General features: G+C 51.3%; 10 protein-coding genes and 1 non-coding gene across 11 annotated transcripts; 4 read left to right on the top strand and 7 right to left on the bottom strand.

The window, feature by feature from the left end:
• Positions 1–543: 543 nt before the first annotated feature.
• Positions 544–1,611, bottom strand: PMZ80_006830 (uncharacterized protein; the record flags this gene model as incomplete). The annotated part of the gene is made up of 1 exon (XM_064875241.1): positions 544–1,611. One exon carries the CDS (start codon positions 1,609–1,611, stop codon positions 544–546), a length of 1,068 nt encoding a protein of 355 aa, XP_064728506.1.
• Positions 1,612–3,755: 2,144 nt separating this feature from the next.
• PMZ80_006831 (uncharacterized protein) lies at positions 3,756–4,948 on the bottom strand (the record flags this gene model as incomplete). Its single annotated transcript, XM_064875242.1, has 2 exons — positions 3,756–4,678; positions 4,798–4,948. The coding sequence occupies 2 exons, from the start codon at positions 4,946–4,948 to the stop codon at positions 3,756–3,758; spliced, it is 1,074 nt and encodes a 357-aa protein (XP_064728507.1).
• A 1,864-nt stretch (positions 4,949–6,812) lies between these two features.
• Positions 6,813–9,818, bottom strand: DPS1_1 (aspartate--tRNA ligase dps1; the record flags this gene model as incomplete). Its single annotated transcript, XM_064875243.1, has 3 exons — positions 6,813–8,732; positions 8,780–9,009; positions 9,056–9,818. 3 exons carry the CDS (start codon positions 9,816–9,818, stop codon positions 6,813–6,815), a joined length of 2,913 nt encoding a protein of 970 aa, XP_064728508.1.
• Positions 9,819–11,460: 1,642 nt separating this feature from the next.
• PMZ80_006833 (uncharacterized protein) lies at positions 11,461–13,107 on the top strand (the record flags this gene model as incomplete). Its single annotated transcript, XM_064875244.1, has 1 exon — positions 11,461–13,107. One exon carries the CDS (start codon positions 11,461–11,463, stop codon positions 13,105–13,107), a length of 1,647 nt encoding a protein of 548 aa, XP_064728509.1.
• Positions 13,108–14,005: 898 nt separating this feature from the next.
• Positions 14,006–14,078, top strand: PMZ80_006834. Its single transcript has one exon. It is a non-coding gene; the product is annotated as a tRNA-Asp (tRNA).
• A 295-nt stretch (positions 14,079–14,373) lies between these two features.
• On the bottom strand, positions 14,374–15,378 carry USB1 (poly(U)-specific 3'-to-5' RNA exonuclease; the record flags this gene model as incomplete). The annotated part of the gene is made up of 1 exon (XM_064875245.1): positions 14,374–15,378. One exon carries the CDS (start codon positions 15,376–15,378, stop codon positions 14,374–14,376), a length of 1,005 nt encoding a protein of 334 aa, XP_064728510.1.
• Positions 15,379–15,968: 590 nt separating this feature from the next.
• On the top strand, positions 15,969–17,052 carry PMZ80_006836 (uncharacterized protein; the record flags this gene model as incomplete). Its single annotated transcript, XM_064875246.1, has 2 exons — positions 15,969–15,992; positions 16,045–17,052. 2 exons carry the CDS (start codon positions 15,969–15,971, stop codon positions 17,050–17,052), a joined length of 1,032 nt encoding a protein of 343 aa, XP_064728511.1.
• A 429-nt stretch (positions 17,053–17,481) lies between these two features.
• On the bottom strand, positions 17,482–18,821 carry uba3 (NEDD8 activating enzyme; the record flags this gene model as incomplete). The annotated part of the gene is made up of 2 exons (XM_064875247.1): positions 17,482–18,727; positions 18,775–18,821. 2 exons carry the CDS (start codon positions 18,819–18,821, stop codon positions 17,482–17,484), a joined length of 1,293 nt encoding a protein of 430 aa, XP_064728512.1.
• A 668-nt stretch (positions 18,822–19,489) lies between these two features.
• Positions 19,490–22,906, top strand: TEL2 (telomere binding protein; the record flags this gene model as incomplete). The annotated part of the gene is made up of 3 exons (XM_064875248.1): positions 19,490–20,510; positions 20,556–21,044; positions 21,099–22,906. The coding sequence occupies 3 exons, from the start codon at positions 19,490–19,492 to the stop codon at positions 22,904–22,906; spliced, it is 3,318 nt and encodes a 1,105-aa protein (XP_064728513.1).
• Positions 22,907–23,467: 561 nt separating this feature from the next.
• CMK2 (Calmodulin-dependent protein kinase cmk2) lies at positions 23,468–25,004 on the bottom strand (the record flags this gene model as incomplete). The annotated part of the gene is made up of 4 exons (XM_064875249.1): positions 23,468–24,306; positions 24,361–24,517; positions 24,584–24,843; positions 24,992–25,004. The coding sequence occupies 4 exons, from the start codon at positions 25,002–25,004 to the stop codon at positions 23,468–23,470; spliced, it is 1,269 nt and encodes a 422-aa protein (XP_064728514.1).
• A 742-nt stretch (positions 25,005–25,746) lies between these two features.
• Positions 25,747–27,255, bottom strand: NdufS2 (ndufs2, NADH ubiquinone oxidoreductase 49 kd subunit; the record flags this gene model as incomplete). The annotated part of the gene is made up of 2 exons (XM_064875250.1): positions 25,747–26,505; positions 26,557–27,255. 2 exons carry the CDS (start codon positions 27,253–27,255, stop codon positions 25,747–25,749), a joined length of 1,458 nt encoding a protein of 485 aa, XP_064728515.1.
• Positions 27,256–27,350: the final 95 nt, after the last annotated feature.

Genomic DNA, 27,350 nt, shown 5'->3' on the forward strand with positions numbered 1-27,350 from the left:
CCCCGAAGCCAAAGGCTCGCAGAAGGAAGAAGCCTTGACCGTACAGCGTGTCACAAGCGGAAAAGTCGCATATACAAGCACGTACAAGAGACTTGAAATATGCAGGATTGTCGCAGATACACTCTTGTGACACACCAAATAAAGCAGGCGTTTTAAAACGCTGTATAGGACTCTATTTTTGATATGCCGCCTCAAAGAGGTGTTGGAGGTGAGCCAATTTCGCCAACGCCGACTGTTAGAACCAAACATTTCCCTCCTGGGCGTAGAAGACAATTGGGACATGCCTCTTGCTTCAACTTCCACAAGCTACATCAGATCGTGTAAGCCAGGTATTCTGCCTCGCCCATGAATCATAACATGTATCCATACCCTGTTCCGTACGATCTCAAACCGAGACCAAACTGATCCTGTCTTCGATTGCTTTTATCCCTTGCGCGGCAATCATGTAGGTGTACGCTTTGTTCAGCATCTCAGCCTTGGCTCATGGATGCGCTTGTTACGCAATTGTGACTAACATGTTACTTAGGCTCCTGCTTGTGACTGTCATCCGATTGTTGTGAGATTCTTGACGGCCGCGTCAATGCGAGCCTGCTGAGCACAAATCCTCGCTTCCTTACGGTGACCTTCTTCTTCAAGCTCGCGAACCCTCTGCTCAAGCCTCTGGATTGTCTTGGTCTTGTCATGGAGAGCCACAAGGGCGAGTGGCGTGTCTTCGGTGGGAACGAACGTGTTGTAAGCTGTCGTGGAGCCCTCACCGAAAGCGCCATGGATAGCTATAACATTATCATTCTCTCGCTCGAAGGTGGGCTTGTTATTGCTGTCCGCGATGTTGCTCACAGGCGTCGATGTGGGAACAGCGACATCGACGGTGAGTGAGCCGACGTTGGCGGCCTGAGCTGAAGCGGGATAGAGTACACTGGTTGACATAACTCGTGGTCGAACATTGGTGGACATCGCTCGAAATGCTGCTTCGGAAAGTGCATCGGTATCGACAGAGTTGGTATCCTCATCCTCCGCAAGGTCTTGCTCAATATGCACTGGCTGTACGTCTTGCAAAATAGGGGACGAAGCTGACTCTCGTGCGCTGCTGGGGTTTGTGCGATCAGTCGCCTGCTCGGAACGAGTCAAGCTTGTTGAAGCATCTTGAGGTCGAGGAATCGATCTTGGCACTGCTGAGCTTCTCGAGTGCTGCTTCGCTTGGCTGGGATGCGATTCTGTAGTATAGGTGGGACGCGGAGAACTGGACCGAGGACTTAGCGGTACGCCAAGACTGGGAGCATTCTCCATGGCAGCAACACCAATTGCGAAAGGACTGAACAAGCTCCTGAAAGCGGAACGAAAATCACCTAGTCGACGTACGGCAGCCTCAGCTTCTTGTACAGCAGCAGATTTTGGAGTGTCATTCTTCTTCCAATTCTTAGTTCTCTTGGGGCCTGGTTCTTTGTTTGCAGCGAGGTGCTGACTAGTGGTCGGTAGGACATTTGATTCGTCATTATCGTCATTTGTGAGATCGATGACTCCTCTGAGAGGTGCTGTTGCTCGAGACTGAGGAGCGTTCTGAAGCTGAGCTGCGCTCGACGCCTTGTTGGCCTTGCCGCGGGAAGTGGACATCCATCTGAAGGTCTGATGTTTTGAAGTGTTTCCGGTCTATTTCGATCCGAGTCCTTTGCCGCATATGTTACCTGCGCTCGCGTGGTATCTCTGCGACTCTTGGAAGGGTGCACTGGTTCCCCCGTATGCGCTGGCGCCGGCGTACTTCATAGAGTCGGCTGACCATCATCTGTCCTGCTTCTCGTAGAGGACGTAGTTCGAGTCTGCTTGTTTGCGCCTGCATTGAGGTTGTGACTGGAAGCTGGGCGTTTCATCTTGGACTGTGGGTTCCATAGACTTCGTCGTATTAGCGATAATATCTGTGGGTTGGGAAGATATGTTCTGCAATCATGCAGAGTACCACAAGCCAATGCCCAACACAACATAACAGTGACGGAGACGATTGATGTTAGGTGGGGAATTGTATGGCGCTAGTCAGGCTGGCGGAGCAGATCTTCAGCGTGTAAAGTGAAAGGAGTGATATAGCAAACGCCCAAGTGATTGCGACTACTTGTGCATGCCTTCCTGACCAGGCTACCAAGCTGGCAACGCAGCGGCGTTTATTCCTTGTATTCGATGCCAGTGAATATGTCGTCTCGTACTAAGCACGACAGCCAAGATCAATCGAAGGACAGCAGAACGGCTTGTCTGTGGGTGAATCAACCGACCAAGATTTGCGACTCAAACACTGACACCATCAAGTGACGCGGCCCGCTTCTCGAAATGGGCGGACCGAGTTGACCCTTGATAGTGATGTTGCTTGACAAATGGATAAATAGGACGGCACAAAAATTGTTACTCAAAAAGGTCACATTCTGGCCTCTCCTCAGAACATGATTACCTCGTACTGGAGATCCGTCGAGGGTTGGCGTATTCGTCTCGGAGCTCTGTCGTTGTAAATCACCTTCAACGAGCTGTCGTTTACTTTACTCGTACTGGTGTGCCGTCGAGTGGTAACTACTAGCCTTGTCAAAGCGCTCGTACTGGTGTTCCGTCGAGCAATTTGAGACATGTTCCTGGGTTCGAGTCCGGGGTGTGATCTTTTTTGCTCCTCTACGGTAGTCGAGCGTTTGCAGTGTTGTGCAAGCTTGTACGTAGCTATAACACATTTAGCATGTCCACGTAAGTGACGACTTCGCCGTGCGCATCCGAAGTCTTGGCACGTCCCGAAGTAGTGATATTTTGACAATGAAGTACAAATAGACCTATGGACATATTCTTGTCCGAAAAAATCACATTTCAGGTTGGCACAAGACACCAACATCTCGTACTGCTTTCCGTTGAGGTGTCTGTCAGTTACTGCTCGTACTGGTTTCCGTTGAGCACTAACTTTCAGTGGTGTTAGTTTATTGGTTTGATTTCTCGTACTGGTTTCCGTTGAGTACCAGCCTGTAGCGCGTCGATAAATGCTCGTACTGGATTTCCGTCAAGCAGTTTGCGACATCGCACTGAGTTCAACTCTGGGGTGTGATCTTTTTTGGGTTTCTTACCATATCTACGCGTTCGCACGTGTCGTGCCTGTGATGCTGAGAATCAGATACAGATAGTGCAGTCTTGCTCTTTCACCTTTTGCGTGGTCAGATACATCCATTGCATCATGCGTATTGCATCGTGCGTATTGCGACGAAGCCTCAGCGAGGACAACGTATCCGACCAGAAGTATTCTTTCAGCATTCTCAAGTTCAAGCGACGTTATCAGATTCTCTCCATACCAACGCCTGATTGACATCATAGCCGAGGCATTTGAGGCCATGCTTGCGGCTCCAAACATAGATCTGTGTCGGATTCAGGCTCAAAAAGCGCGTTTACGTTCAAGTGTTGCCAAATACGTTGTGAAGATAGATGTCAGTCGACAAGGAAGCAAGATTGGGACGCCGCGCGGTGAAAATGAAGTCAGAAACTTGATTTTGCGCTAACTACATTCGGCTAGCGTACTATGGACTCCTGCCAGGGTCTTAGACGAAACTACAGCACCTTACTTGGGCCTTGCTCTGGCCAAAGTTTTGTCATCGTTTCTCAAACGACGTTACTCTGCCGAGCGCCTGCCAAAGACGTCGGCCACAGATATTTTGTTCTATCCCTCTTCGCCAAAAGTACAGTCATGCTTAAGGTTGGAGTACATCTACATCACTGGACATGATTTTCCGAAGAACTTCGGTGCTTTCCTACATCAGCCAAGTCTTGCGCCTCCTTTCCGTCTTCAACTTCATAGCCTTCACCGCCAGCTCGATACCCTGATTACCCACCTCCAAACCCTGCCGGCTCAGTTCCGTTGCTTGTTTGTTGCGCTCCCAAAGATTGTCGTTCGTCTCCCTCAGTATCTGCATCTGCTCATGTAGACGTTCGAGCAAATCAAATTGCTCGTCGATGACTGCGTCGTCTTCCTCTGCTTGTTGCTCGAGCTGGTGGATCTTCTCAGTTGCGGCAGAGTGGCTGGTCGTATAAGTGAAGGGAGGGATGAATTTGGTCCGTCTTCGGGACGGATGTGGTGTCGTCGCCGGAAGGATCGCGATGTTTCGAAGTTGGATTTCGCCCAGTGTTTGAGTCGAGAAAGGTGCTTCACCATTTCTTGGCGGATTCGTGGAAGGGATTATGTTATGCTTGGAACCAGCTTTATAGGCGTGCATTTGAGTGGTGGCATTGGCAGGACCTGGCTTTGCGACAGACTTGTCTTGGCTGTGATGCAAGACGGGACCTTGCCTAGTGCTGGGTACGAGCAGATGAGGGATGTGAATCGACATCAATCGCTCTTCGCGGCCAACGCTGCCGACAGGACACCTTGTTTGGGGGTACTCTCTAGCAGCTGATGGATTCGCCTCGATGCCTGATCTCCTATGACATGAGGGTGGGTTGAACCAGCCGACTGGAGGTGCTGTACGTCGACGTGGCTCCACAACCCTTGGGGTGGCCCTACTAGACCCTGACAGCTGGGCATAGCTTTCAGTGAAGGCAGGTGTTACAGCTTCATCATCAGTGGTGCTACCATCCTCTGCGACGGTGGCATCGTCGTCGATGGTTGCATCGTTGTCTAAAAGGTCGGTGAGCGGTTGTGTGGGAAGTGCTTGAGGTAGGAATGGCAGGATCGACGCTTGGGAGGATTTGGTCAGTAAGGGGGCGGGAGGACTTTTTGCAGGCTCCGAAGGACGTGCTTGAGTTGACAGAATTGAGGCACGGCGATCCCGCTCCTCCTTCTGAATTTGCTCTTACAGTCTTGCCTGCTCTCTTTGAGTATTGATAGGGCATTGATCCGTGATGCCTGTAGCGTGAAGAGTGGTGCTACCGCTTTTGTGTCCATCACCCGATGATGAAGCAGGGTCATCAGTTCGTGTACGCTTGGCTTTGCTGCTGCTTCGATCATGAATGGATGTTCGACGCTTCGATCGCATCCATGATGGCTCGGGTGAATCCATTGTTCACAGTTCACTAGATGTGTAGTTAACGATCATACTGTATACGACTCTATGACAGAGAAGAAAAAAGCGTGGACATCAGGGGCGAGGCGGCTTTATTGGTCCTCAGGACACCAACCGTGTACGTGACAGTGAAGTTTTGCACTTGCACTTGTAGCTGCGTACGGTTCGCTACCATGATCTCGTCACGTCAGCCTAGATAGACAAACAGCGACGCAAAATGGGAGTGCATTAGTACACCGCAAGTGCTTTTCTATAAAGCTTTTGCCGAGTCCGCAAAGCCTACCTGCTCTTTCCTTCGCACCCAAAGCAGATCACATCTCGAAGACGTCTCAGGACACCACGCCCTGGACTGGATGGCCGTCAGGGTATGCGTTGACTTCAAGTACTCGAACTGGGAGGCGCCGTTGAGTACGTCAGCGACATTGTTGCAAAGAGTACGTCGCCGATGGGCGGTCGAGCACTTTGAACTTTGGTCCTGTGTCCGACTCGAGATATGATCTCCAGGACAACAAGCCCCGTACTGGAAACGCTGTCAGGGTCTGCATTGACCTCAAGTATTCGTACTGGAGATCCGTCGAGTACGTCAACGATGTTATTGTAAGGAGTACGTCGCTGATCGGCGGTCGAGCATCTTCAACAATGGTCCTGGGTTGGCTTGAGGAAGACCGTTTCGCATGCTCCTGTTTCGAACAAGGACTTCTTTATCGGTCAGAATTGTATTCCCCTATACCCAACCATGATTCTTTTCCACTGTTTCTAGTTGTTGTGAGCAATGCTATACCATCAAAGAATGTCTCAGATCCTTTCCTGCTGTGCCACAGTTGCGACTGGCCTATAGTTCTGCTGACCGCCGTCGCGTCCGTGCCCCTACTTGTATGATGTTGGTCGACACGTATGGAAGCCGGCTCATCTATTGTCGAATCGAGCTACAGTGTACGTCGCTGAAGTGCAAAATGCGTCTGCAACTGCGACTATTAGTAGTCCTGCCACCGAAGGAATGGCATTCCATGCAATGTCAAGCGGATGTCGAAGTGATATTCGAATATGGCCGCAAATTTGTGCTCGAAAAGGTCACACCTCAGGTTGATCTCAGATATCGCACCTTAATACTGGAGTTCCGTCGAGGTGCGATTGCTGCTAAGTGTCTATACTGGGGTTCCGTCGGGTGCTTTAGCATGCAGCAAGATGTCGATTGATACTTATACTGGAGTTCCGTCGAGTTATCGAGACATCGTTCTGAGGTTCAAATCCGAGTGGGATCTTTTTTTGTCCTTCTCACAGATCAGAGCAGTGGCACTGATCGATGTGTCACACTTGTAGTTCAACTCAGATACTCAAGTTGTGGTTCTCTACTTTTTGCGCCATCATGCCTATTCAAGCGAATGATACCAGGTCTTCGATGACGAGACCATACCTCCATACCTACGTATGTAGTCAATAAACTCTTCACGTTTGATGTTGAGAAGAACCTTAGGCAAACGAAGAAGGAAGCAAAGTTGTGACCAACTTGAATGGAAATGAAGTCGAAAGCTCGATTTAGAGCTAACCATATTTGGTTAGCGTAATGCTTACCCTACTACTGAGGCTCCGAACCTGACAATCTACCTTTTTGCAACACAGTAGGTAGTAGTCAGTAGTGTCGCTTCTACTGTTTGTATGTCAATGAACATTCGATACACGTAGCTGGTCTCACGTTCGTCAGTGAGTTCCGATAGGCAGAGATTTCTACTTGATTCCGTCTCGGCCAACGTACAGCAAAATCACATTCAAGATTGGGTTACTCCTTTATCGCCAGGCATGGCTTCATATCTACTCATCCTGGAAGAACCTCATAATGGCCTTAATGCCCCTGCCAGAACTGCCAAGGCCGCGAGGAGGGTATGCAATCCAGACAGGCTCACCAACAGCACCCATCTTCTCTCGGAATTCACTCTTCCTCACCAGATTGAACTGCTTGATGATGGCGTCGTATGTGCCCTGCAACATCTTCACTCTCGCGCCTGACAAGTGATGCCCCGGTGTCAAATGAGGTGCGGCACCACCACCAAATGTGACATGCTTGATGCCTGCGTTGGCTGCCTCGGACAAGGCGTGCGTGGTGATGTACTCGATCGTGCCTGACGGCGCACCGGGGAAGTCGAGAGTGTATTTGGCCTGCCAGCCGTGCTTTGGCGCCAGTTGTGCAAGTACAGCGATACCGACAACGTTGCCCTCTTTGTCTTCGGCGATGTGGTAGCGCCTGTGTTCCTCGTCACGGAACAGCTCGATATTGGAGAGATGTATTTGCGTGCCTTTGCGGTTGTTCAGCCAGTCCTTGACTCTGGCGTTGGCTTTGGTCTTGACGTCTTCCGGTACTGGCTTCTTTGTGTCGAGATCTGTGATCTTTACCCCGAGTTCTTGAGCTCGTCTGATTTTCCTCGCCACTTCTGGATCGGATTCAGCTGATTTCTTTGTCGCGTCGACCCGTTCTTCTGCCACACAGGAAAGAGTTTTCCAGCCCAGACGTTCGCCGAGGACTTCTTCTACAGGCTTGCCAACAAGAAGCCAGATGGGCTTGAGCTTGGTTTCTTTCTTGAGCCATGACAAAAATCTGCTGATGACGGAATAGTACTGGCTCTCATCACAGAGTGGGTCTCCCGGTAGGATGGCATATCGGCCCTCTGGTACGTAGGAAATGGCTGCACCAGTACTGGTGTCCCGCCAGATCTTATAGCGCTCATCACCCCACGACGTTGCTGTCGCGTCGCCGTAATTCGCAATCAACTCGAAAAGGTCAGGCATCACACGCTGGTCCACGGGGACTGTTCTGCCGCGCTCCCGTGCCCACATTGGGTGAAGAGTATCGGCGTCTGGGTGTGGAAGTTTTTCCACCTTTGGTTTTGGTGGGAAGGATCGTGGGTCGCGATGGAAGAGGGACGCAAGTCTGATGTTGCCGAGCTTGAGGATCAGCATGACGATTCGCTCGAGACCGACGCCAATGCCGGCGTGTGGTGGCGCACCCCATCTGAAGCCTTCGAGATATTCGGACATGCTTTCGGGATCAATACCGACCAAGCGCATGTTCTCCTCAAGGAATGCGGCCTCATGAATACGTTGAGAGCCTGAGATGATTTCTTGACCACGAACGAATATGTCGAAAGCGTTCGTGTAGTGTGGATCTTGTGGGTCTGGCATTGTGTAGAAAGGTCGAGCGGAGCGGGGGAACTTGTCCAATATGTAGTAGTCTGTCTTGTATTTCTCTTTGACCAGTTCTCCCAAACGCATCTCGTCTCGAGTGCCAAAGTCTTCAAGCGGCGAGAGCTGTTCGCCATCTTCATTGAGCCAACCAGACTCGTTCAGCATGGCGACTCCGTCTTTGAAAGGGATCCGAGGTGTCTCTTCGAGCCAGACGAGATCCTCAGAGGGAAACTGTTCCTTGATGACTTCAACCTCGCGGCGGTATTTAGTGTAGATACCTTTGAAGATCGTTTTGAGGACTTCGTCAGCCACATCAAGTGCTTCCCAATAGTGCTCCTCGAGGGCCATCTCGAAGTCGAGACCAGTATACTCGCACAAATGACGATGTGTGTTCGAGTTCTCGGCGCGGAAGACGGCACCAATCTCGTATACTCTCTCAAAGTCACCTGCAATAGCCATCTGCTTTGCAAGTTGTGGTGATTGTGCTAGGAAGGCTTCTCTGCCGAAGTAATTGAGCTTGAAAACGGATGCGCCAGATTCGGTAGCAGCGCCCTAGGTTAGGTCAGCCCAAGTTCCAGCTGCTCTCATACGATTCTTACCTGTATTTTAGGAGAATGAATTTCGACGAAGCCTCGCTCATCAAGAGCGCTCCTGAACAGATTGCCCGTGGCAGCTTGAATGCGGAAAATGGACTGGGAGGTCGCCGTCCGAAGATCAATGATACGGTTCGCTAGACGTGTACGGTCAGAGATCATGTTCTGACGGGCGCCTTCGTATTTATGGGCCTCGTCTTGAATGCTCAGCTCGGCTTCCTGTACTGAAAATGGGACTGCGATTCGTCAGCTTTGCTTTCCATCTCACACCAAGGGTACTACCTGGCTCGGCACGCTTCACTATTATGTGCAGTTGGGTGATCTTGACCTCCAAATTGTGGATAGAGGCGGATTTTACAGGTACGGTCGGTTTTTGCACAACGCCTCTGACTCTCATGATACTACCAGTGCGGACATGCTCGGACCAGTGAATCATCAGCGGCCCAACGACTCCTGGCTCCTCCACCAACACACCTTGGATGGTGGAGATTCGCTGTCTGAACATGATGAAGGCCAGTTTCTGGCCCATGTTGCGGTGGTGGTGAATGCGAGCGCGGAAGGCAACTTCCTGGCCGATCATATCCTCTGTCAAGGTATCAACGTCAATACGTTTGTCGGTATTGCGGGTTGTAGACTGAGACATGGGCAGCTCTCCATATCGGGCTCGCATGTCGTCGGTCTCCTTGGCCGCGGCCTCTTCAAGTCGTTGTTTCAACCTCTCCTCTGATTCCTCCTGGCTACTCTCCATGCTCATTCGGGCCCTAATCTCCTTCTTCTTCTGTTTCCTCTCCAGCCTTCTAGCTGCATTTTTGCTTGTGCCATCGTCGAGGTCATCGCTGTCGGTCTCGCTGTCAGAGGTGCCAGACGAATAGTCGGATTTGCGATCGAATCGGTGGAGTATTGCAGCTATTGAGCCTCTTTTGGTAGTCCCTGTAGGGCTGGTGATGCCGTTTGCGCTGTCTCCTGTTGGTGTACGATGTCCGCTTGAAGATCGCTTCTTGTCATCATGCGACAGGGCGGTCGAGATTCTCTTGAAGGCTGACATGCTGTGACTTTCTAGCCCGCAAGGAGAAGCCTTTCAAAGCAAGACAGGTTGGGCCGTAAGTTGTACCGCGTTGAAGCAGATGGGCAGGTCAAACCTTGCTGTACCTCGCGCGGAAAACAGACGAACTGAATGCCGGCAGCGGTTGACACACAGTTTTTGAGCTCCTTCCCAACAACGTCGCTACTTGAATCAAGCGCGCTGGAGCTTATGAACAGAACGATAGGTTTGGATTGAAGCGACGAGAAAGGTAAGAAGAGGAGAAAGTCAGATAGAGGTTGTGAGATACGGTGGGCTGTCTAGTAAAGTAGCTGGCGTATTAATCAGACACTCGCACCTCAAAGCTTGTCCACATGCTACAGCTCGTCCTTGTTAGCAATATCACACGCTGAAATAGTACGCATACTTCCGGCTAAGCTTACACACAAGTTGTCTTGCACCATACAGTAGTCCTCGTGAATCGCGTCTCTAGCGGGCCGCCGTTTTGGGTATTTTCTGTGAAGGACCCGTGTGAGGGGTGTGAGGGGCAGCTTAAGCACTGTCGGCAAATCAATGCCCTGCGGCTTGTCCCTTAGCTCAACGCTTGAAGCACCCGTGGACTCTTTGGGGACATGACTTATTGGCGAAAGCTTACTCATCACCTTGGCGGGGTCACCTTTCACCTTCCAACAACAAGATGACAGGTACATGATTGGCCTTTTGTTATACTATAGGTCACAAGTGTGTCAGCAACTGCAGGATCACCGTGCACCGTACCTGGGTCATGGAGCAGCCATCTTTATGAACATGGGCGGCAGAAGTAGCACACTCGACAGTATTGCTGCAGCTCATATTGACGAGAGAGGTGAAGGACCTCGCGCGTCGTGAATCTGCAATGAAGAACGTTTTGAAGGGAAACAGAGAGATAGTTATGCAGAGTTCACGGGGACCTGATTGTGTGGGAAACGACTCGTAGGGGGAGAAAGGCGGCGAGGCGACAACAATGTTTTCAGCAATGAACAAAGGTAAGTCCCATCCCGGACGCTCAACGTTGACTGTCACTTGGCCTCTATGTCGTATATTTATGCCTAGGGTAGTCATATCAATTGTCCGGGAAGAGATGAGGTAGTCAAGCATTCGCAATGATAATGAGGCGAGCTGGTGGGGACAGGTTAGGATAAGATAGTTACTTGTACTTACCTACTGTAAGCAGGCAAAATGGGCGAGTGATGCCTTAATACGCGTCCAGCGACACGCCTTTCAGGCCTTAAAGTACTCCCACCAACTCCGATTGGGTATAGATTGCGACCCGCGTGGCTGTATTTCTTAGCCAAGAAGTCAATTGCTCGGTTCATCAATCAATAGCTAATCACAACCATCACCCAGTCCACCTGCATCTTCCCTCCAATTGCAATCGCTTGTCCCTTGATCGAAGTCTCATGAGCAGTCCTCAACCACTTCGTCCTCTAGTTCTACATCCAGAGCTTCCGAAAAGGTGAAAGCGAGAGTGGCATCGATGCTATTAGTACAAAACCGTCACCTCCGTCTCATCGACCGCGCCGAACGACCACCGTAAATTGCGAGCTACATTTCCAAGAACTTCACCCGGTTCAGCTCGTGACCAGACGCTTGGTAGACGCAGCTATCTGCCGAAACTCACACAAATATGGCACAGCCAGATACGCGAGACTTTGGTGCTGAGGTTGAAGGCTTCGTGCCGCAGCCTGTCGAGCCTGTTGAATCTACCGAAAGCAGATCCTCGGAACAGCGCCCGCGGGTGAAGGTTGCCTTTCAAAATGTCTTCAAGAAGGACGACACAAGAGAAGACCCACCAGAGAACTTTCTCATGAATACCATGGCGATGCGGCCAAGGTCCATGTCGCATCATTTACAAAGCACCCAGGTGCCTTCGCGGAAGTGGCTGATCACGAAAGCGAGGTTCTGGCGGTCACTGATGACATTCGGTATGACTTTTCACGGATGGGCTCGTCCAGGTGCACCCAAGCAATCATTCATTCGCAAAATATCCACGGACACCATACCTATCGATCTCTATTTTTATGTTCCAAAAGACTATGAGCAGAAAAAGAAATACCAGCCAGAACACAGATACCCAATAGTGGTCAACTTCCACGGAGGAGGGTTCTGCATGGGCCATGCTACAGATGACAGATACTGGGCGCGAGTCATTCTAAAAGACACACCGGCTGTTTTCGTGTCAGTGAATTACAGAAGAGCGCCAGAACATCCATTTCCTCAGCCTGTGGATGACTGTGTAGAAGCTTTGCTCTATCTACAAACTCACGCAGAGGAGCTCCACCTAGACCCAGCTCAAATAGCCTTGTCGGGTTTCTCAGCAGGCGCCAATCTTGCATTTACCGTCCCTTTTCGTCTGACATATCAGTACGAAAGGCAGGCTTCAGAAGAGCATATCCCACTAGAGCCACAGAAAAGGACAGCAAGCAACTGGGTGCCGGATCCAGAATCTCCAGAAGAACCGGACATGACTAAACTCTCATCAACAGACAGAGCAGAGCAAGAAATGGGACTCCTTACGCCTCTACCCGATCCTAACAATACACCCACCACAAAACACAACTCCCCATGGTCATCAGCCACAGATCTCCACCAGACGCCCACCAACCGCTCCAATTACACCGCACAAAGCTCCCGCACAAATTTATTGAACCTGCCTGGCCCGCGCTCAGCCCTCCTCAGGACCATCACACAAGGATCACATTTCTCGCGCCTCAACAGATCGGATCAAAACCTCCCTTCATCATCCGGTTCATCCTCCCCAGAACGCGCCCCACGACTCCGTATAGTCTCAATCCTAGCCTGGTACCCCCTCCTCGACTGGACCTCCTCCCGCTCCGAAAAGAAGCGCGCGTCCCGCAACCCCGGCAAAACCCTCCCCGCAGTCTTCACCGATCTCTTCGATTTCTCGTATCTGCCCGCGCCGGACGTTGAAGGTCACCATTGTTCACCCTACGCCAGTCCAGCGTTAGCACCAGACCACATGATCGTCGATGGTTTACCGCAGCGGATACAGATGTGGCTGTGTGAATGGGATATGCTTCTTGCCGAAGGCGAGAGATTCAGCGAGAGGTTGAGTGGGCTCGGGAAGGATGTGAATGTTGAGACGATTCCTGGTGTGCCGCATGGGTGGGATAAGAGTCCGAATCCGTTTCGGGATCAGAAGAGGACGAATGAGTTGTATGAACGGTCGGCTGGGTATCTGAGGAGTGTGTTTGGGGCTGCGGACCGGAGGGCGACGGTCGGTGAGGGTATTGGTTTGGGTGGGTTGCGGTAGTCTTACTGTAGTTTTAGTCCTGAGCTCGAAATATCACGTTGAGAGCGACACGGATGTTCTTCCTTGGGCTCCTTGTTGTGCTATTCTACGGTCAAGCGTTGCATCGTAGCTGCGCTGTGCTCTTGGAGTAATGTCATACACTGGACGTTACAGCAGCAATGTTTACGGCGGGTAGGAAGGCGGGTGTAGGACGACCGTGTCCGGTGGGCACGGCAATGCGGTTTATGTTAGAGAACCCGTGCGCAGGGTCTATAGTGGTTCACGAGAAGGGGCTTACACGAGAGTATAGAAAGGCCGAGACACACGAATTATTAGTAATTTTCGTGTGAGCACTGCTTAGAGCAAATTGTCAGGACCCCTATAGTAGGTACATCCTACGCACGTCGAAATAGCATAGTACGGAGCTCTATGTCCATCGAATGAATTCATTGGTATTTTCTGATAGATTGTCTCAATGTCTGACGATAACCTAGGGGCAGGTCGTATCACGCTGGATGATTCGGTGCTCGATTTGTGGATATAGATGATAACATCCTACAAACCAAGTCGCTGCGCTGCGTGTGTCGCATCCTTGTCGCTTATTCACACACTGCTGGCTGAGCTCACCTTGTCCCACACCAGCTCCTGAACTGCATCGCCACGCTGCACCAGCATCTGGGAACACATGCTCTTCGTCCCTTATGCATGCTGATTCAGGCTCTCCTTTTCCGCGCTAGCCTGATCTGCTCAAAATGATTACCAGATTCGGACCTGCTTTCTCTCAGCCTTCCTTTGCCTCGCTCTGGTGGGTAGGTCCTTCTGATATTTCGCCCACCTGTTGCCCTGCCAGTGCCAATGCTTATATGCAGTATGCAGACATATGATTCCAACAAGCAGAACAGCCTGTTTCTTCCCATGGTCTTGGATAGTACAATGGTTAGTATATCACCCAGTCACGGTGATGATCGCGTGTTCGATTCCGCGTCCAAGAGTCTTTTTTGTTTATTCCCTTGCTTGCAGTGTCAATGCTTTTTCCCGTTTTGACGAGGTGTTTGATGTCTTGGTCCACAGTGTTTCTTGTGGTGCCATTAGGGTTTCTGATCTGTATTGCTTCGTGATCACTTTGCAGGAACTTCATGCTCTACCGTTCGAGATTGGCCTTATTTCGCCTCTAGACGCCTATCACTGAGGAGCATTCAGGTCAATCCACAGCCAAGGGTGACGCTGTGTGAGGCCAGCCTTCTCGCTCGGCGTCATTTCATTTCCACTTCTCTCGTTGAAGGAAGACTATGTCCGTTTTGTTGCCGCTTCTCGCAAGTGGACGGTCGAGACAGCGTTGCCAATCTTAATAAGGACTTCCCCGACAAACAGCTTGATGCCCGTTAGCCTCTGGTACGATTCCTCTCCAATGTTGACGGCTTCGTTGGCAGGTCTCGCCAAAGTCCAAGCAATGCTGATATGGAACATGTCGTTGGCATCGGCAGGGACGATGGCTTTGTCGCCTCCAAGCTGAGCAACAGGCTGCTGGGGGACGCCCACGCCATTGCCCCCTCTGTTGCCGTACAGTTCTGTAAGACCGAATCGTCGAGCCACACCGTTACATGTCGATAGTAAAGTCTGCAACTGGTCGTCTCCAGGCTTGGTCAAACTTAGAATGAGAAAATGACGAGTCTTGTCAAAGTTGCTGACCCAGCGGACGCCAGATGGCCTGATCTGAAAAGTACGAATACCTGCATTTTGTATTGCTTTGGTCAGTCCCTTTTCGAATTCATCTTTGGTGTCAGTGGTCAGCGTTAGCGGAGAAGATAGACTGATGTGAAGTGGCAGGCGAACACCAAGCTCGGACCGCAGCGAGCTCTCAAGCTTGTAGCTTGCACCCTTTGTCTCCGAGCCTGCCTGCAACTGGCTCGCTGCTTCCTTGATTACCTGGTCGAGGACAAGCAAATCGTCTTCTGCCGGCAGCCATTCGAGATAGACAAAGCTGGGCCAATTGCCTACAACGTGAGGAACTTGTCGCTGGCGGCCACCATGTAATGCGGGATCGTCACTCGTGCTTGTCCTTACCTGTGTAGCATACAAGGTATGAAAGTTGGCAGGCAGGGAAGGGGCAGGCTTCCCGATGCGTTGGGCAGGTTTATCGTCTCGCTCCTGCCTTTTTCTCTTCAGGGTTGCTTCGCCCGCGTGTTTCTTTCTAGTTTCAAGGCCCTTGATGGTTGTCTCTTTGGTTTGCTCGGCATCGTCTTCGGAATCGGAATAGCCTACCAAGGTCATGGCGATGTCATAGTTCTTCATCCTCGGACAGGGGGAGCCGGGGCAGACACGTGCTAGCCAAATTTAGCTGAAGCCAAAGTTGTACCTGCCAAGCAATCTTCAGGCAGAAAGAACAGCTGATCTGAACTCCTCAGGCATGATCTTCTGGTCCTTGCTGTTCTTTTCTACGGACCTCAAGCAAATACAGCGGCATCTGATCACAGGTCTTCGGACGTGCGAGGAAGCCAAATGTCTCGGACTCCATCAAATGACAAACTCAGCCTCAACATCCACTGCATGTGGAACTACGTTGCGCGGCCGCCGCCCAATCCTGTGGAGTGATGAGCTCAACCTTGAACAGCTCATCGCCGGGATGTCGGTTGTGCTATGATGTCAATGGCCTAACTTTCTGCACACACGTCGCAAGCTGCGTCGTCGCTAAGGTACGATAAGTGCACCAATTCTGGATCGTATTCTCTAGGCTTCGCATCATCAAGTGCTAACGGCTCTTCTGCTGCTTCGCATTGTTTCTACCTTTATGCTCACCATATAGGCCATTTTGACATCTTCGATAACCACAAAATTGTAGTCAGCGCTACATACGGCGCCAGGCTCAGTCCATACCCGTCAACATGTCTTCAATCGACAAGAACTGGGTACGCTCGCTCTCCCTAAGATGCCTCTAGACATCGACTGACTGATAGACAGGCACAGCAGTATATCAACGACCCATTAACAGCGCCCGATCCATCCGATGAGACCGGGTTGAACACACATTTCCGACCAGCCTCGGAGGCCTCGACTTCTGCGACGCCAATCACACCACAAAGCGAATCCCGGAGATTGAGCAGTAACAATCCATTCAGACAACAGCATGGCGTGGCTAAGGAGGCATCTGTAAGCTCAGCCGAGAAGACATACCCCTCACCACCTCCATCTGCATCACCACGACGCTCCCGCGGAAGTTCCGGAGGACACAGATCTGATTTCATGGGACAAAGCAGCCGTCCACGCCGATCATCCTCATTGAGGGAACGCTATCCGGGTGATCCGAGCGTTCGACCGCTCGAACAGCTTGCAAGAGAGAAGGCAGTGGCCGATAGGGCCCGTCACGCAACCAAGAAACACGCAATCAAACCAGACACAGTCGACAGCCTCGACGCCTCTGGTCTAGGCCAGTACCACCACGGAGGACCGTACGATGCGACACTTTACGCAAGGAACAATTCATACTACTCCTCCCCTGTCGCAGCCGTTGCCCAAAGCAACCAGGAGGCATTAAGAGCCACGCCTCACGAAAAGGTTGTCGATGCGGTCCAGCGACACCACCCGCTTGATGGCGTGGCCGCTTACCCGCCTGGCATGACGGATCGCAATGGCCACACATACAACTACAAGGAAGGCGATAACATGATGGTCGAGGAAAACGCAGGAGGCGGGCCATACAAGAGATGGGCTGGTTTGCAATACCACCCAGATGACATTAAGGGTAAGGGCGAGCCGAGCTATAGCATCGAGAAGGCGCTCAAGGAGCACTCACTTGAAGAGAAGAACGGTGGTGTCGAACTTCAAGACACCAACAGAAGACGCAGCGGTAGTAGCGCGTATAGGTCGGAAGCATTCGCGAATGACAATGACGAGGGCCTTGGCCGCAGAACCAGCTTAAGCAACAGGATCAAGAGGAGGGTGGGAAGCTTGCGAAAGAAATCTGAATAAATTTTTTGGAACCTACGAGGCACATATCAAGACACTTCTTGTACATTAGAGCTTGGCAGGGTTGGACAGTCATATATACGATGCATATAGTTTGGTCATAAGCACAAAACAAGGAAGTAACGTTCGCGCAACCTAGTCACTGACCAGTTTCGGCCGATACTCCATACACCCAGCTCCTACTTGAGGAGACGCACAGCAAAAACGCTCACAACGTACAGACAATTCTGAAGACTGGGGAGCTGGTCTTGCACCATGACAAGCTCTCCTCGACATTTTATGATTCTCTATAATCTCTCCCGTTCTTCAGTCCGCTCCATTGATCGTCAATCATTTCCTCATACACTTTTCGTCTTGCCTTGCCTGCAAATGCTCGCTCGCTGAAATGTACTCACATCGCGAAGTGCAACCAACCCCTCCAGCACCACCTCATCACTTGCCAAAGTTCAACCGAAACTTAAACTGAATCGCAAAAGCCGGATCACTAACACCCACCTCCTCCCCATCCCCCACCAACTCCCTCAGTTTCTTCCCCAAATTCGGCCGCGTCGACTCCTCCAATCCAGGCGGAAACCGCATATACAGACTCTTCCCCTCCGTCCTAATACTCGGCTTCTTGAGTTGTGCCTCCGCTCGTTCCGCTAACATCGCCAAGAAATCCTCCAATTTCATCTCTGGGTCAACTGTTATGTTCTGTGCGAGCTGGCCGCACACGGGACAGTCGTCTTTCTTCTCGGCTTCGAAGGTGTATGTGTAGAGACCCGTCTCGCTGTCGCCGGTGTACATCATGTAGTTTGTTAGAAAGGGGGCGCAGGAAGTCGCGAGCTTAAGAGCTTCATTCGTACATGCTGCTGCGACGATTGCGTTTGTGGATGCGATGGCGGGGATGATGTTTTTTACTACGCCTTGTGTCATCGCGTATGTTACGCCGGATATGTTGAATTCTTGGGCTCGGGCGAGCGCTTTCTGATAGAGCCAGGAGACGTGCTCTGGGTCGTCCATGTCGAGGGTGTCGTCTTTGCGTTGCTCGGGCCAGGCGATGATGTGGGCCCATTCGATGCAGTGTTGCGGCTGTCTGGGGATTGTAGCGAGTGTGCAGAGGGGGACTGCGGCGCGGGGAGCGTGCATGGAGAGTTGGCATTCGATGCAGGAGGATAGGGTGGGGAGGATGACTCGTGCTTGGCCTTTGAAGCCTTCTGTGCCGCCGTCGATTAGGGGTTTTAGGGACTCGGGATTGGTCTCGTCGACCATGTCGATTAGGGTTGAGTTTATCCAGCGGCGGGCTTCGATGGAGTCTAGACCGCAGATTATGAGCTTGAATTGCATGTAGTAATCTTCGTCTTTGTCTTGGATCTTGCCGTTGTAGGGGGTGATCTTTACGCCTGGAACTCGTTTTTCGACGAAGGCGGCAGCTACTTCTGCTTTGGATTTGCCGACGTCGGACTGACGGAAGAGGAACTGACGGTTCAGGTTGGAGACGTCGATGGTGTCCATGTCTATTACGTGGATATCCTTGAAACCAGATAGGGCGAGGTTCTTGAGAAGTTCACAGCCTAGACCGCCGGCGCCGATTACCAGGATCTTGGAACCTTCGAGTACTGAGACTGTTTCAGAGCCAGGAACGTAGTCTTCGTCGGCATAGGGTGAGGCAGTTGAGAGTATGGTGTCGAGATGGTGCCTAGAGTTGTTAGTCAAAACGCTTGCCTTTGCTTGAGGGGCGCGTACCATCTTGCTCTCGAGGCAGTTCCATTGGTCATCGTCTCCGTAGTCATCTTGCAGCCTTCAACAGTCTCCTTTCACCAGCCCCTCTACCACCACAAAGACAACCTTGGACGAAGTCGCCGTTCAACTCTAGGTCACGTGACGGTTCTCACGGGCTGTCTTATTAAGGCTTTGAGTTATGTGCTTCGGGCTCTTTGACCTGTCACGACAGGGTTAAGTGTCTATCAATTTGATATGCCTCTGATGACTATGAGAGGGAGAGCAAGAGCATAAGGTGGTGTTGTTGACGAGAACTTGAAGGAAGGATAGTGACTTCATGGTACTCCATACAAGGCAGCAAACATGTCTGGCTTATCGATAAGGACCTCTTCACTAGCGCGTTCCTGTGGTCGCGTCTTCACTGGAGGTCTTCCATCGTGCTTCGTCGTCAATAAGTGATAGACACCGACCGTTGAGCTCCTTGCGTGGACTGCTGAGGCAAGAAAGCTTGAAATTTGTGGCATCAATGTTTCGGCTCACACAGAATGGTCAGGTAGAGTAATGGGCGCAAGCGTGGCTGATTTATTTTCACTCGGTACGATCTTCACTCGAGGACAATGTCTCAGAAAAATCCACTGAACTCGCTGTTTTGGTAAACTGCGCACTTTCGTCTGTTCGCCCTTCTAACCTGACATCTGTACGAGACTTCGGCATTTGCTACCATTCCAATCTCCGCAACATGGGCGACCTTCTGAAAGTGGTCAAAACCACCAAAAAGGTTCAGAGCAACATTGAAAAGTTCGAGTCTCTTACTTTGAATGACAGCAAGCAGAGAAGCAGGTCTAACAGTAGAGCTCGTACGAAGCCGCTCATCGAGGTTGAACCCGAGGCCGAAACCGTCCCACTCCTCACAGCTGTCAGCTCGAAGCTCATCGACAAACCTGTTGAGCAAATTGCCGATACTCGGTACACACTTCCACCAAACAAGAACGCAGCGCCTGGACACAAACGACATGACTCGGCTGTATTCATCCAAAAGGACTATCTCAAGGACAATGCACCGCAATCACTGTCCGATGATGCTCGAGAAATTTTGAAGTGCCAACCAGGTCTGGAGGACATTGAAGCTGTATTGGCTTACATCCAGTATGGTATGGACGGACAACATGACTTCAATGTCAAGCTGACAGGACCAAAATCGAGCCAGCTTATACGAGTACTGGTCACAGTAACCATACCTGACTTGTGGCCGAACTTGAGCCTCTCTAAGATTGGCGGGTCAGCCAAGCGTATGCGAGGAACATTGTTACAAGCTCTGTTCAGCGTCACAGGGCTCGAAGCATTGATGGAGCAGATTCGCCATCACACACGGCCGTCTGCGACCAATAACCGAGAAGTCCTTGGTGTTTATGTTGGCTTTCTTAGCAATCTGCTTGAGGGCTCTGGCGTTGTGCACAAGTTTCTCGGCGATGCGACTAAGCTCTACCAGAAGGAAATTCAACGTCGACTGTTTTTGCAAAGCATAGTTTCACTGCTCGCTGGCAGCAAAATATTGTCGAGTACTGCATCGATACCGAACACTGTCGCCGAAACAGACTCGAGTCTGACTGTGCCTGACTGGTTGTTGCAAGGAGAGGAATACAGCAAATGGCTTGCGCGGAATATTGTCAAGGCTGCGATTGAACTTGGTCCAAACGAGGCTCAAGCCTGGACGAATCTAAGCCAGCTCCTGAAGCGAGGACTGAGCTTAGGCTACAAAGGTCAGTTTTCGGTCTTCGATAGGGTCTGTTGCTAACACAGCACAGAGGCATTCGTGTCGAAGATCTACACTTCTTTACTGCTTGGCCCGACAGCTTTGTGGTCGCCTCTACATCGACTTGTCGCAAACCTTCCTAGTCACGATCAAAAGGTTGTGTTCGATTGCATTCTAAACGACCTTTCACGAAGCTACTTCAAGAACTCTCAACACCTACCGCCAAGCACTACGGATCCGACAACAGCAAGAGCAATCGCTGGGTCAGCCGCATTGGTCAATAGCATGACCTCGCAGAATGAATATCTACTTGAGTGCGCTATTGATTGGGTATCGACATCTAGTGGCTCTCACAGCAGAGGCTCAGGAATGCGACGAGCACTGATTGCAGTTCTGACACAATCTCAAGGTCTGCCCTTGCATACAACACTGTTACGCCAGCTAACGCAAGCAGGAAATCTCGAACGTATTCTTGAGCGTACATTGACAACCTTCTCGGACAAGCTGCAAATCCAGCATGCAGCAACGACTCTTCAAGAGCGTGAGTAGAGCACTTCCCTTGGTGATTCGAACCAAGTGCTTACTTGTAACCCAGATCTGGCCCAAACGATACTTCTTGTCATTGGATACCTACATCGACAGAGACCTGCATCGCTCAAACATGGACAAATACCCTCGCTGATCATGAACACTGTCTCGAATCGACTCGCTTCTTCGGTCCCACGAACACGACTGCTAGGGATGATCGTTGGTGTCGGCATGTCCCAATGCGTTGACGAGCCAGGCAAAGTCATGGATTTCGGCGTTGAAGAGATGGAAACAGACGAAGTGAAGGAACTGCTCGCACTGACGAGTATCGAAGATCGCATAGGTGGTGTGGAAGACCTGAAGACGTCGGTTGACGCGCCAAAGGAGCAACAATTATCCTCTCGCAAGCGTAAAATCGCAGCACCAAGATCACCAAAACCGAAGAAGCCAGAACCAACCTCGAAAATCATGGCCATCGAAGAAGTGTCATCCTCTTCAGATTCTGAAGACGACCTTACACCCTATCAAAAACCAATAAATGACCCAGAAGATTCTGATGAAGACCCAACTCTGATCAATAGGGACAAGCCAAAGCCACCAATATACATAATCGACCTGATCAAGCAGTTACAATCCTCATCCGATAAGCTCGATGTCATCTCTCTTGCACTCAAGGCCGCCTCAGGCTTGATCAAGCGAAAAGCAAATTTTGGCACAGAACTCTCCGATAATGTCCACAGTCTAGCATCCGCATTACTCAACCTACAAGACGGGATGTCAGAACCCGAACACCAGCAACAACGCCTCGACGCCCTGATCGCCTGCCTGGTCGCTCGGCCCCAGCAGATGGGAAGTTACCTAACAAGCACCTACTTCAACGGCGACTTCTCCATATCCCAAAGAAGCACCCTCCTGATCGCCATCGGGATAGGCGCCCGACAACTAGCTGGCTTCACAGATGCAAATACCTCAACAACACAAGAAATCGATCTCTTCCCCTCGCAACGGCTCCCAGCGCATCTACAACCAAAGCCCATAACAGGCCAGCAAAAGCATTCTCCCAAAGGGAAGCAAAAGCACCTCTCCCCTCCAAACCCAATCACAACCCTAACCCACACCCTCTCCCTCTCCACAATCCGCCCCCTCGCCGAAGCAGCCGCATCCACCCAAACCGGACCAACACCCTCCGTCCTAAAAATCGCCAAAAACACACGCACATCCTCCTCCCTCTCCCTAAACCGCACAAAACAGGCACAGCAACAGCAGAACGCCTCCCAAGAACGAACAAAGACAATCCCCCGAAACATCCACAACATCCTCTGCAACAACATCTACATCCCACTCATCTCACCACTCACCGCTGTCCTCTCGTACACCAGCGGCGGCGGCGGCAACAAAAACTCCGCATACACCCTCCTCCACCCCAGCATTTTGTCTCTACACATCCAAACCCTGACACTCATCATCCACACCCTCGGCCCCACCGGCCTAAGTACACCATCCATCTACGCATCCATAACGCACGAGACACTCGCTCTCCTCACCACCCTAAGTCACACCCGTCTGGCCCTCGACGCCGTAATCCTCCCGGCACATCTTGCGCTCCTTCTAGCCCTGATCGACATCACAACCGAGATCGGCATCTCAGCACAGGAACGTCTTCTCGGCGCAGAATTTGGAGATAGCGTGGCGGAATTGGTGAGGTGGGTGAGTGGGCTGGAGAATATGGCTGGTGTTCCGCCGCCGATGGGGGGAGATGAGAGAGGGGAGGGCGGTGTAGCGTGGACGGTGCTGGCGGCGGGGATACAGGTGCGGTGGTATGAGATTGGGAGGAGGTTTCAGGGGAGGATGTTGGGGTTGGGTGTTGATGATTGAGATGATACTGAGATGCAAGAAGCTGCATGAGACATTGCTCCGGATCGAGTCCAATCATGCATCTTTATGGTTTCGTGGAGTGGAACAAACGCGGCAAGAGCTACCCTGGAAAAAGAATATGCAAGTAGAAATTGCAATTTCGAAACTCAATCAACAAGCTGAGAATGAATCAATCCTAGGGTATCTGCTTCCTGCCACGTCCCGTCTTTTCGACATGCCCATGGGTCTTCTCCTCAACGATCGTAGATCATGCTGGTTAATGATACCTCCTCTAGCACAGTTTCACATGACAGTTGCTCGGAATTCAGAGACTGTCTTCCAGATCCTTGCCCATTCGCCGCTGCTCGACCTGCGGTGCCTTGACCGTTTTGACCCCTTGCTTTCACGTCGCTCGTCGCCCACACTATCGACTTGTCCGCTTGGAAGGACCTGGTTGCTGCCTCGCGCATCCGCAGCACCATCGTTGCCCAACCCTACCTGACCTCTCCAGTCCGGAGCATCGCCCTCAGTCTTACTCTTGCCCCTTCTTCTACCGCTCACCTTAGGCGCTAGGTGAGAGCGCTACTGCTTCCCCGTAGCACTAAAGCTCTTCCTCCGCTCATGCGCAGCCGTAGCATCAGCAACCAACCGATCCGTACTTTCCTTCTCTTTCATCTCACGCACCTTAGCCAACACGACCTCCTTGAAAATGGCACTCTTGGCCGCCTTGCTAAGACTTCTCTTCTCATGTGTCTCCGAGGTGACGAGTCCACGACCGGGCGATACACCCCGCTCGTGCTGATTCTTAACCGCGAGGTTAGCGGCGTTGGCGGCATTAACGGGGATATCAGACTTGTCCTTCTCATCCATCTCGCTGGTCTCTTCTTGGATCTTGAGCTGTTCGATTCTGTTTGCGAGCTTGACGAGTTCAATACCACGCTTCAGCTTCGCCTTGGCCATGTATGATCTGATTTCGGGTAGCAAGTCGTGGTCTGAGGCTGTCTCACCCTCAAGCCATCTGTGCTTGAGTGCCTCTCCCGAACTTGCTCGTTTCTTGGGATCTGGTTGAAGCAGCGACAATATGAATTCTTTTGCATCTTTGCTGACGTCTTTCCAGTAGCGTTCGTGGAAGATGATGCGTCCGGACCGGCACTCCTCGACTAAATCAGCCAGGTTCTCGGATCGGAAGGGTGAGTAGCCGCACAGGAGGGTATATGTGATTACGCCGAGGGACCACATGTCGACTGCTTTGCCGTGGCCTTGCTTGAGCATTACTTCTGGGGCTGCGTAGCCGAACGAGCCGGCCATTGTGGTGAGAACTTCGCCTGGTGTGTCGAGCATTTTGGCGATGCCGAAATCTGCTAGAACGAGCTCGGATTCGGGATCGCGAGTTAGGTAGAGGAGGTTTTCTGGTTTCAAATCTGTAGAGGCTGGTTAGCTGGGAGGTGGAGGCGGCGTGTGGTGGTCAGTAGTACCTCTGTGAACAATACTCCGGTCATGCAGATAATCGACCGCTTCCAGGACCTGCTTGATCGTTTGTGATGCGTCCTTCTCTGTGAACTTGCCTTGGTCGCATATTCTGTCGAACAGCTCACCACCTGTGGCTAGCTGGGTAACGATGTAGTATTTATCCTGTCAGCTTGTCAGCCCATTCCAGTTCTTTACTGTCCACCCTTTTTCTGGGTACTGCAGACATACCCTCGACTCAAACCAATCCACAAACTTCACGATATGCGGATGGTCCAGTCTTTGCAACATCTTGAGCTCATCGTAGACCATCTGCTCGTTTCCCTTGACATTCTTCTTCAAAATTATCTTGATAGCCACTTTGTCACCGTGAAAGTCTGCTTCTCGTACAATGCCATAGGTACCCGCTCCGAGCGTCCGACCGAACTTGTATTGGGATTTCTTGTCGTAGCTGTCGGGTTGGCCATGAAGTTTATTCATGATTCCAGTGACTGGATGAAGAGGTCAGCTTTCGCCTGGTACAGTAGCACAGAGCCTGTAACCACTGATCCGGCCATTCCCATGCCTCTGCATGAGCTGATATGTGCTCGACTCGAGGGTCTAACTCGTGCGCATGCATTTGTGCTTGGGGGTACTCACAACCGTAACTCATGTTGGCGGTATTGTGCACCACGGGGTGCGATACTGTCTTCGATTATAATGATACCAGTAATTCAGAGCTTCCAGATGCTCTCCTATCGACCTGTTGTACTCGAACCACTGCAAAGGCTTTGCGCAGAGTTGGTTTACTACACTATGCAGGGTAAGTAGGCTGCGTCGAGGTTGCGGGGTACGAAAGTACAACTACAAGAAGGAAGTGGTAGTCAGTGACATATGAACGACAACAAGGACCTTTTGACAATGGTAGACAACGCTGAAGACTTCGTATTAGGAATGGAATCTAAGTTGTCAGCCCCAAGCAGATGAGGCAGGATATGTTTCATCGTGACCTGCCAGTCCTTTTGGAGGGGTCGCAGCTGAAGGTTGATCCCCATGTCATCGTTGCCCAAACATGTGCCTTCCCGCCGCTGGTGCCGCGTGGCTGTGCGCCAAAGGCAGATTCGCCCAGAGTCGGCCAAGAAACCCTCGTTTAAGCTCAACCGCCGCCTCGGTAGTGCTGATTGGTGCAGAACAAGCATAAGTTAGCCTGGCTAATGGCCTATGCGAGAACGAACAAGATCGCACGCGGAGAAGACACAATTGTCGCGTGAACGAGCAGCAAAGACAAGTTCCTCGTGGAGTTGCAAGCTATACATTTGGTAAACTTTAGGAAAAAGAACTTGCTGCTGGTAGAATACACTTGACGCTGTGCTCGTGCTAAAACCACCATGACTTGCACCCGAAACGCTTAACCTTTACCGATCAACCTCACCGAACACCAAATCCATGGTACCGATGATAGCCACAGCATCAGCCAGCAAGTGCCCCCTCGCAACGTGATCCATACCCGCTAGATGAGCAAATCCAGGTGCCCGAATCTTGCATCGATACGGTCTTTCCGATCCATCACTCACCACAAACACACCCATCTCACCCTTTGGTGCCTCAATCGCACTATACGTCTCACCCGGCGGCACAGTGTAGCCCTTAGTGAACAAAAGGAAATGGTGAATAAGCGCCTCCATGTTCTCCTTCATGGCGGCTCGTGGTGGCGGCGAAATCTTGTAGTCCTCGACCTTGACTGGGCCAGGAGGCATCTTGTTCAGACACTGGTGGATAATTCGGAGCGATTGTCTGAACTCCTCCATTCGGCAGAGATATCGGTCGTAGCAGTCACCGTTGTAGCCCACAGGAACATCGAAGTCGACTTTGTCATAGGCATCATATGGCTGGGACTTTCGGACGTCCCATGGCACACCTGAACCTCGGAGCATGACACCGGAGAAAGCGAGGTTAAGAGCATCGGCTGCTGATACGACACCGACGCCCTTGGTTCTGCCAATCCAGATACGGTTATCCGTGAGAAGTTCTTCAGTTTCGTCGATGCGGTCACCGAATTGTGTGGCCCATGCGTGAATGTCGTCTAGTAGACCCAGTGGCAAGTCTTGTGACACACCACCTGGTCGGATGTATGCTGCGTGAAGTCGAGCTCCGGAGACACGTTCGTAGAATTCCTGTCCACCGTTAGCATCTTCATTCTAGAGTAGAGGATGATCCTAGCTCACCATCAACTTCTCTCTCTCCTCGAAACCCCACAAGAACGGCGTCAGAGCACCGACATCCATAGCATGCGACAAGATCGACATGAGATGGTTCAATATTCTCGTGATCTCTCCAAACAGTGTCCGAATCCACTTCGCTCTCTCCGGCACCTCAATGTTCAACAACTTCTCAACAGCAAGCGAGAAACACTGCTCATTTGTCATCATCGAGACATAATCCAGTCGATCAAAGTACGGCAGAGCCTGTAGATATGTCTTGTACTCAATCAACTTCTCCGTTCCTCTATGCAGCAGTCCAACATGAGGATCTGCCCGCACAATCTCTTCACCGTTTAGTTCCAGAATCAGTCGCAACACACCGTGGGCGGCAGGATGCTGAGGACCAAAGTTGACCGTGTAATGCCTCACTTTCCTCGTCTCGTAATCATCACCCAAGTTCGTGTCAGGCGCCTTGTTTATCTTCTGGTCATCTTCATTGACAGAGTTTACTGTTTGGAACGAGCTGTCCGTGTTGCTTAGGTGTGTTATAGAGGGCATCTCCGGGTGGTTCATTCTTGTCTCTTCGGGCGTGGCATATCTCCTTGTTGCTGTGGTAGATATCGTTCTCGAGAGCAGGGATGTCTTTGGTGCTGCAGGTGAAGGTCTGAGGCAAACTCGTTTGGCAGCCTGTCGACCGGCGAGACGCGCGAATGATGCAGCCATATTGTCGAAGTATGGGCGCTGCCCGAGAATGGGAGGAGAGGAGAGGTTGTGTGTCTAGTCGAGACGTGCCGTGGTTGAGAATAAGACCTCGCCTT

Source organism: Knufia obscura (genome assembly GCF_036327395.1).
Source record: "Knufia obscura strain CCFEE 5817 isolate CBS 148926 chromosome Unknown scaffold_8, whole genome shotgun sequence".
Taxonomy (NCBI): Eukaryota; Fungi; Ascomycota; class Eurotiomycetes; order Chaetothyriales; family Trichomeriaceae; genus Knufia; species Knufia obscura.